Source organism: Haplochromis burtoni, unplaced genomic scaffold, assembly GCF_018398535.1.
Source record: "Haplochromis burtoni strain Fernald_Lab_line unplaced genomic scaffold, NCSU_Asbu1 Contig_430, whole genome shotgun sequence".
NCBI classification, from domain to species: domain Eukaryota; kingdom Metazoa; phylum Chordata; class Actinopteri; order Cichliformes; family Cichlidae; genus Haplochromis; species Haplochromis burtoni.
Genome location: NW_024582791.1, coordinates 475,809 through 485,631, shown reverse-complemented (window position 1 = coordinate 485,631; position 9,823 = coordinate 475,809). Strand labels below are relative to the sequence as shown.

Here is a 9,823-nt window from a genome sequence, read left to right as displayed (position 1 = left end):
CGCATTTCCTGATAAATCCGCAGACTGAGTCTGTGTACTCATCAATGTCCCTAGCAGCCACGTGAAACATTTCCCAGTCCGCGTGATCAAAACAGTCCCGCAGCGCAGACTCCGATTGGTCCGTCCAACAGTGCACCGCCCTCCGGGTTGGAGCTTCCTGTTTCAGCTTCTGCCTGTAGGCGGGCAGGAGCAGGATGGAGCGGTGATCTGATTGGCCGAATGGGGCGCGGGGGAGGGCTTTGTACGCATCCCGGAAAGAGGTGTAGCAGTGGTCGAGTAGCCGTCTCCACGAGTGTTAAAATGGATGTGTTGGTGGAGTTTGGGTGAGACTTTCTTCAGGTTTCCCTTATTAAAGTCTCCGGCTGTGATAAACGCTGCCTCTGGGTGTGCGGTTTCCTCGCTGCTGATCGCGCTGTACAGTTCCCTGAGTGCTCGGTCAGTGTCGGCTTGTGGGGGAATGTAAACAGCCGTAATAATCACTGCTGTAAATTCCCTCGGTAGCCAGAATGGCCGGCACTTAATCATCAGGTACTCCAGGTCCGGTGAGCAGAAGGATTTGACCGGGTGCACGTTCGCATAATCACACCAGCTGTTGTTGATCATGAAACACACACCACCGCCTCTGCTTTTCCCAGTAAGATCCTGTGACCTGTCCGCGCGATGCACGGAGAACCCCGGTAGTTGTATTGCGGAGTCCGGTACCTTGTCCGATAGCCAGGTTTCTGTGAGGCAGATCACGCATTAACATTACATTAACGTACAGCGTTAATGTAACTCATTACTACCGACCTCTGAAGAGGAGTGGTCAGAATCCCTGCTGCACTACACTGCCTAAAGAATTGAAAGGAAGTGATTTACAGCAATAGTACAACAATTTCACTGCCAGTAGTGCAGGAGCAGAAAATAGATGAGTTTTTGTGTCAGCTACTGGCCGAACCACATTCTGCTTGTCCCCAGCCTCCATCAATAGTTCTGCTGGAAGTGGGAGTTGAAGATCTTAGAGAGTGGGGCCTCTGTCAGACATTCCCATTACACCATCATAATATGTTTAGGTTTGCCAGGTCTGTCAGGTGTCATTCCCACCACCTGATTCAACTCACCATCAGGTGGTGATCAGCTGACAGCTCAGCTCAGCTCTTCAATCAAGCGTGCAGAACATATTGCCACAGATCTGATGACATGATTACAAAATTGAGTGGGTGCATGGGTTCTCTCCGGGTACTCTGGCTTCCTCTCACATAGATATGAAGTTAATGGGATTAGGTTAATTGGTGACTCTAAATTGCCTATAGGTAGGAATGTGATTGTGAATGGTTGTCTGCGTCTATGTGTTAGCCCTGCAACAGTATGGCGACCTATCCAGGGTGTACCCTGCCTCTTGCCCTAAGACAGCTGGAATAGCCTCCAGCCCCCCTGTGATGCTGAAAACGATAAGCAGAAGAGAATGGATGAATGCTTTTTTTTAAGTGCTCAGATTTTTTGTGAGATTAAGGGGAGAGGCAGGGAGTTTGTAGTCTTTTTCAAAATGCCAACCATAAAATAGTCTTTGGAGCATAAATAGTTAAATATTTTCCTCTCATTACTTTCAGGGAGAAACTGGCTGAATAACCTGGGGCAAATGTTGGATGACAGATTCTGTATCAACAATGGAGGTAAAATATATGAAACTCAAATATTGTTCTTTGGAGATACTGTGTTTGCAATAATATGTTTTCATTTTTTTTCTCTTTTTATCATCATTTGTAAAAAAGGAAAACAGTGATGAAGATTTAGTTGTTGAGCTATACTGTGAGGAAGTAAATGACCCTCCATCTGCACCATGTTCTACCTGCTGGGATGACTGTCAGCAGATTATTACAGGAGGTAAAAGTCAGCTTTATACTTTTTACTGCTACAGCAGAAAAACACAATATGATGTGAAGTCTGTACATAAGCACATTATTAATATTATCAATATTACTATCATTATGCCCACAGTTACTTGTCATCATGTGAAGACAAAAGTGTTTTACATCAGCAGTGAGTTAGTGTCTCAGCATTTGGACAGTCCTGTTGGTGACAGTGAGAACTACACAGTGATTACATTCAGAGAGGAAGAAACTGAGCAAGAACCGACAGACATGAAGAGCTCAGAGCCAGACTACCTGAAACCAGAAGAAGAAAAGTCCAGCCAGACTCCTGAAGACATGAAGGATGAAATCGAAAGTCAGTCCTTAGTTACCTCAACACACACAGGTAAACGTTAACACCAATTACAAAAATGATGGCATACTGGTTAAGTTGAAAATAAAAACAGAATGTAATAACTTTTAAATCTCACATCCTCAGTGAAACACCTGCAAACCTTATTGAAAAAACTGGGCTTGAAGCAGAACTACACAAAGAAGCTATCACTCAGGAGAATACTTGGGATTAATAAGAAGACCACCACTGATGAATCTGCGAAGTGCAAATCAGACCTTCCATGGTATTTTCTAAAGAAACTAATGATGTTTAATGTCACTGCTAGGAATGTGAAATGTACATCAGAGTGTGATTCAACCAGTGATGATACATCAGGAACTAAAAAGTTAAATCTTAAAAATATGGTCAGCAGTCCAAACACAGATAACATGGTGAACCCACTCGACATAATCACTGCTCTCTTTCTGTGTTCTGATGGTTTTCTACAGCAGGAAATGGCACTAAAAATGTCCATGTGTCAGTTCTCTGTCCCTCTGCTGCTTCCCAGTTGTGACACAGGACAGTGCACACTCATGCTGTGGGCCATGAGAGACATTGTTAAAAAGTACAGACCTCAGTCTCTTTCACAGTCAAAGGGCTTCATTGAAGAAAGAATCGTTCTCTCTGAACTTCCAATGGTCTCTTTTGTCAGACTGGGTGAGTGCTCCTTGTCCAAGTCAGAGATTCTCAATAAGCTTCTGAGCAATTCTCAGCAGTACCACGACACCTTTGTTCACCACAACATGGAGTGTGGTGACAGTTCAAGAAGAATTTCCAACGGACTGACTGAAATTACTTGGTATCTTCCTGGTGGAAACACAAACATTGATATTTTCAGTCAGCCAGTGGCTGTAGCTAACCTTCGTGGGGACATTGCTTCATTTGAAACACAATACTCCTTTTTGTGTCAGACATCTGCAGCAGTTTTTGTTTTCTTTGAGCATTTGGATTCTGAGTCTGAGTCTGTGATCAATCTGCTTAAAAGCCAACACCACAAAGCACAGATCTTCTTGGTCGGTAACTATGAGAGCAAGCGCTTCAATTTAGATGCTTTGGAAAAAGTAGCAACTGAGTTGGATTTAACTGAAAACAACATCATTATTAAGACAAAGCAGAAAAATGATGCAGACTTTGTAAAAGATTTAAGGAAAACTGTCAGAAATGTGGTTGAGAAATCAGAGCTGAAGATGAAAATAGAGAAGATGGTGGATGTTGCTCATGAACTGGGAATCCTGGTTGATGAAGATTCTCCAGAGTGCCAGACTGCAAAGAAAAATGCAAAAACCATCACTGAAGAAATTCAAGACATCCATAAATACAAAGAAGATCAGCTTCCCCGACAAGGACAAATATGGAAAACACTGACCTTGTTAGAGAAGGAAGAGTTTCGACTTCGAAATGTTGGGTCTAAAAATGTAGAAGATTACAAAAGTGATCTTCAGAAACAGAAATATGAACTGCGGCAAAAGCAGAACTCTTATGAGATGTCGACAGCTATGACAAACTTCATCACAGGGATATCAAGCCCAGGAACAGAGAGGTTTTATTTCCTGAAATGGATGAGAATGAACCTCGATAATGTGTCTCGTATAAAACTGTGTGAACTCAGGGAGAAATATAAAGAAAAATGCAAAAACTCTGAGAACAAAGAGGAGATCAAAGAAATTGACAGACAAATTTCCATCAGCTCACTGGGGATTGAACACTTCTTCAGAGAAATGGGTCAGATCTATGAAGCGTCACTGTCCCTTCCAAAAACAGACCCATCACGTCAACAATTGCAGCATCTGCCCAAACTGTGTGCAGAGTTGTTGCTTGATGGATTTCCTCTTGAGCTTGTAGATGGAGATGCATCCAACATCCCTCTCAGATGGGTGAGTGATGTTCTCTCTCAGCTCAGTGACCTGGTGTCTCCAAACAGAAAGATACGAGTAGTCACAGTTCTTTGAGTTCAGAGCACAGGAAAGTCCACTCTCCTTAACACCATGTTTGGAGTGCAGTTTGCAGTCAGCAGTGGTCGATGTACTCGAGGTGCCTTTATGTTGCTCATCAAAATCAATGAAGACATGAAAAATGTCCTAAACTGTGACTTCTTGGTGATCATTGACACTGAGGGCTTAAAGTCACCAGAACTTGCACAACTGGACAACAGCTATGAACACGACAATGAGCTTGCAACACTTGTTGTTGGGCTAAGTGATGTCACCATAGTGAACATTGCAATGGAGAATTTAATTGAAATGAAAGACATCCTGCAAATAGTTGTGCACGCTTTTCTCAGGATGAAGGAGGTGGGCAAAAAGCCTAAATGTCAGTTTGTTCACCAGAATGTGTCGGATGTTTCAGCCCATGATAAGAACTTACGAGACAGGAAACTGCTCCTGGATCAGTTAAATGAGATGACTCAGGCAGCAGCCAAAATGGAAAAGAAAGAGGGGAACAAGAGCTTCACTGATGTGATGGAGTACAGTCCAGACACTGGGAACTGGTACATTCCTGGACTGTGGAATGGAAACCCACCAATGGCACCAGTTAATGCAGGATACAGTGAGGCTGTATATGAGCTCAGGAAAAACATCATCCAACTAGTGAGCGACTGTGAGTCATCTTCTAATGATATCATGGAGTTTAAAGAGTGGGTGAAAAGTCTGTGGAATGCAGTAAAGCATGAAAACTTCATCTTCAGCTTCAGAAACAGCCTCGTAGCTGATGCATACATGAAGCTCTGCACAGAGTTCAATAAATGGGAGTGGGAGTTCAGAAAAGAAATGTACACCTGGGTAAGAAATGCAGAAACAAAAATTTCCAATTTTGGTACCATTGCAGCAAAATCTGAAACATCTGACATGAGAGAATTTCTCAGATCTTTGAAAAGTAAAGCCTCCACAGTGCTGTCTACATGGGAGACAAAGATTCTGAACAATCTGACACAATATTTCGAGCAAACAGAGGGTCATGTGTATCTGGTTGAAGGATACAAAGAGGAATTCTCAAACAGTGCAAAGGTCCTTCGTCGTGAAATAGAAAGTGGTGTAATGACTCAACTTGAAGCAGCAGCAGGAATCAGACAGGGAATGACAGAAATTGATAAAATCAAAAACAATCATACAAAAGAGATTGAAAAAGCAGTGCGTGCATTAATTGATAAATGTCGAAAGAAAAACATCCAAATGACAGACACTGAGTTGGACAAAGAGTTTGAGAAGATGTGGAAGGAAACTTTAGAAAAACTGTCTTTCTCTGAACAAAAAACCTCAAATGTCACAGACAGAGTGTCCTACTATCTGAGAGATAATCTGAAACGTAAGGGGAGCTGTGCAAACGAGTTAAGTCAAAGGAGTTTGCAAGACTGTGGAAAAGAGTCTTTTAAATGGACAACTGACGGATTTTACAACAAAGTTAAACATGGGGCTAAAAAGTTCTTTCTCGGTCAAGATGACATAATGGCTGCACAACATCTGGCTGACAGCATCATAGCTGCTTGCACAGACCTTGTGAATGAACAAGTGAAAAGAAAAAATAATTACCATGACACTTACATCCAGGAGATCCTCAACGTGATTGATGAGAAGCTAAAAAACCATCAAGATGTTAAGATAAACATCGAGTTTGAAGTTTCTCTAAAACAGCACATCTGTGGATTCGCAGCCAGAACGTTTCAGAAAATGCACGAAGATTTCATAGAAGAAAATGATCCGTACAGATGTCTGATTAAAAACAAGGAAAAGTTTCATGATGATTTCAAAGATGTGTTTCATGAACGAGACCAGTGTCAGAAGAAGGCAGAAGAATTCACAAATCGATGTTTGAAGCCTGCTGTTGAAGACTTTGTTAATCGCTCCCTGGGTCCTGATATCATTGATGAAATGAGGAAACTCGAGCAGTTCAGCACAAGAATGTCCTTCCAGTATTCAATTTTACTGGATTTGCTCTCCAAGGAGGATTTTCAAAATTATGTCAGCTATATTTGCTCATATGAGAAATATGTAAAGACATGGATACTTGAACAGATAAAGAAGCGCTTCTCAAATGAGTCGACAGTTTTTGAGTTTGAGGACCGACATCTGCAGTCATGTATTGACAGCATAAATTCTGCCATCAACGAGGCCAAAACCAGAGAGAGTGAGGATTTGAATGAATTTGTTGAAGACATTTGGAAAGAACTTGGTGATAAACTGGTCATTTCCCAGGATGCTCTTGGTGCTTTCATGATACTGAACAATGCGGACAAGGAACAGTTTGCTGACTGTCTCACGGCATCTGTGAATGACATGACAGAAACTCTTAGAAAGAAGTTCAAAAAATCTACCTTTGAAATGAAACTACAACATCTCCATGTGAATCCACAGAATGAACTTTTCAACAAATTGATTGGTTGTGGCAAACAGTGTCCATTCTGCAAAGCTCCCTGTGATGCAGGAGGAAAAGTCCATACTGAGCACTTTGTTTCACTGCATAGACCAGAAGGTCTGGGTAGATACAGGTGGAAGCGGACAGAGCGACTTGTCACTGACATATGCTCATCCTCAGTGATCAGTGACAACAGATTTCGTTGCAGTCATACAAACAATGAATGGCACCCTTATAAGAAATACAAGAACATTTATAAGGACTGGGATATTCAGCCAGATAAGAGTCTCGAAGCATCAGACTACTGGAAATATGTAATGACAAAATACAACAGGAAGTTTGCTGAACAATATGAAGCAGAACGTGCTGACATCCCAGGTTTTTGGTATGCCATCAACAAAGATCAGGCAGAAAAAAGTCTTGATGAGTCATACAAGTAACCATTCTTCTATTGCTCCTCATTTCTTTCTGCTGTACAGAAGATATCGCAGATGTAGTTTTCATGATATTGAAGAAAATGCCTCAATATTTTCCAAGACAAAAGTAACATACTCTCAGTACACAAAAAATTTACCAGTGTGGAACTCTTCCCCTGAGTTCAATTTAACTCGATTAATGAAAAGTAATCTCATATCAAATGTAATATATGTTTTGTGTGTGTTGTTTTTCTTCTCTTTTTTGGTAATTGATATATTCACATTTTTGTCATGGATAAGTCAGTTTTCTTCTTTTTTTCAGTAACAAAGTTAACAACAAAAAAACCCCGCTCAGACTTCATTAATAATTTATGTTTCTTTGAGGAATCTTATGTTAAATCTTTACACTTACACAAATAGCAAACTGTGGATCAAACTGTGTGCTATCTACAAAAAAAAAGTATATTTAATGCAATCCACCAGGACATCACAATGCATATCCTTCATGGTTCAGTCAAAACATTCCTCAGAGCCCACTTCAGTCTCACCATCTTTTCACAGCATTGGTCCCTGTGTACGATAGGTTTATACACAGGGAGAAGGTAGACCAGGTTGTCTTGATGAGCTATATGCCTTTTTTGTGTAAGCATACAGTATATTCAGTGTTTTAATGTCTCTGGTGATGTGTGTTATCATAATGAGACTTTCTATTGTGTTTTATAAATTGCAGTGACATCAGATCAATAAATCTGGGGGAAAAAATGAAATAACATGTATTTTTCTTGACATTTCATATGTTTCATCATCTGTTTTATAAATTAGTTCCTCATTAAATAAAGAAAATTATGTGAAAATTCATCCTCCCTGTTCTCTAACAAATGTGTAAGGAAATGGGGTAAACCGTGTCTTTGAGCTTTTCAAAAAATCTAGTATAGTCTATGTGACTGTCTTTAGAACCAGCTTACATATTTTTGGTCTTAAAAAAAAGAGAAAGATTTTACATTATATTATTATCTGTTTTTATGTAGTGGTTTTACCAATCTGAAAAATGCTACTTTTTAAAAATAATCATATTTCATTAGAATACTTTTAATGTCTTTAGCAATTTTTATCCTCCTAAGTCTCGAGTTTGAGTTAAACAAAGATTGTATAAAGAGCACAACAAGTGCACATTTGGTGGAGTAGTTGCAGCACTAGTTGCTGCAGCAGACCAGAAGCGCCACTACTGCTGCTGCTGCTGTCATGAATTGAGCCAGTCCTTTCTCCCACTTACAAATGAAGTCCATGTGGCGATCCTTTTGGACTAAAATGTTTGTTATGTTTTTGCACTTGACTTGCTCCTAACCATGGACTGATGGGCTGTTTCTCAATACTTAAGTCTGCAAATCCGATACGCAAATTATAGGCCAATTATGTCACAGCGAGGCAACAAAGGGTGCCCATTTAAGGCCCACAAATGCATCCTCCTTTTTCCTGGATTTGAAGGACTGGTCAAGTGTATTCTTTGTTGCCCACCCTATCCCAGGATTCATTGCGAATCTAACATTTGAAGAAATTTTGGGGAAAAAATAGCAGCGGTCCGGAAATAAACTTTCAAATGTACTGGGGTTTTAATCACTTCTAATATCCTGCGAAACAAATGTTAGCATAAATGTTAAATTGAGCTAACCTTCGTCTATGTTACGTGACATCTGTTTTCTATCGAAGCAGTGTGCAGCCAAATGTACCTAAACATTTTAGGAAAAATCGAGCAGACAGCGCTCCAAATATCTGGCCTGTGAACTGTGGTAAGGAAACGGACCTTAAACATGAGTTAAAAGAGCTTTCATCCTATATAGAGCCACTAATAATAAAATGGACAGTAAATGAAGAAGAACTGTTTCTGTGCTGTTTTTATCATCCTTGTATTATACAACCTGCGAAAGTCACGTTTGTTATAATACCCAACATTTCTGCAGGCTTTTATATCTTATTTCCCCTTTAGTTTTCTTCCCTCTCTGATTAAAACACATAAAGTGTGTCCATGTTCTTATAACTTATAACTTATAACACCAGTATAACTGGTGTTTGTCCAGATATGGTATGTAAACACTGGTTTGTTTTTTTTAAAACCCTCTGGTTAAGGTTAATATGGGCATGTGCAATGAATATCAGTGCTATGTGGCCAGAAGTGTGACAATATAATTTATTTTGTGTAATAAACAACTGCAAGGATAGATGATTACAACAAATAGATGACTAATACATAAAAGTAATACATAGATGAATAATGATGATGAGTTATGATGCTAACTCCCTTTCTGATACTGCGAGGAACTTGGGTGTTGTCTTGGACAGTTCCTTCAAGCTGGACAAACATGTGTCCTCTGTAGTTAAACCTGGTTTCTATCAATTACGTCTAATCTCGCGATGGACGCGAATAAAACGCCCCAAACGCCCCTAATTTGACGCGTGTACATTCGCATCTCAACGCGTGTCCAAGAAAAATCCATCATATTTTGACACGCGTGAACCGGAAATGTGGGAGGAATGTGGGAGGGAGTTGTGCCAGACCGGTATCTTTGCAAGATGGCAGCTGTCGAGCTAGCGCTTGAAGAGAGAGTCTCCCTTCTCTATTTACTGTGGAGAGCAGAGCAGCGGCGTAAAAGACGTCCTCGCCGTACCTGGGTCCATCAGGTCCTCCAGAGGCATGAGCAGTTTGGTGAGTTTCACCATTTGCTCCAGGAGCTGCGCCTGGATGACGGCCGATTCCAGCGCTATCACCGTCATTCACTCGGCCAGTTTGAGGACCTGCTTTCCCTCGTCGGTCCCAGCATCGCCCGCCTAGACACCAA

The 9,823-nt window shown here is 40.8% G+C and overlaps 1 protein-coding gene across 1 annotated transcript; it reads left to right on the top strand.

Moving 5' to 3' along the window:
* Window positions 1–288: 288 nt before the first annotated feature.
* On the top strand, window positions 289–7,938 carry LOC102309904 (interferon-induced very large GTPase 1). The gene is given in 4 exon segments (XM_014341045.2): window positions 289–1,652; window positions 1,752–1,863; window positions 1,978–2,235; window positions 2,329–7,938. Coding segments are annotated over 4 exon segments (5,082 nt in total). The 5' UTR covers window positions 289–1,625; the 3' UTR covers window positions 7,014–7,938.
* Window positions 7,939–9,823: the final 1,885 nt, after the last annotated feature.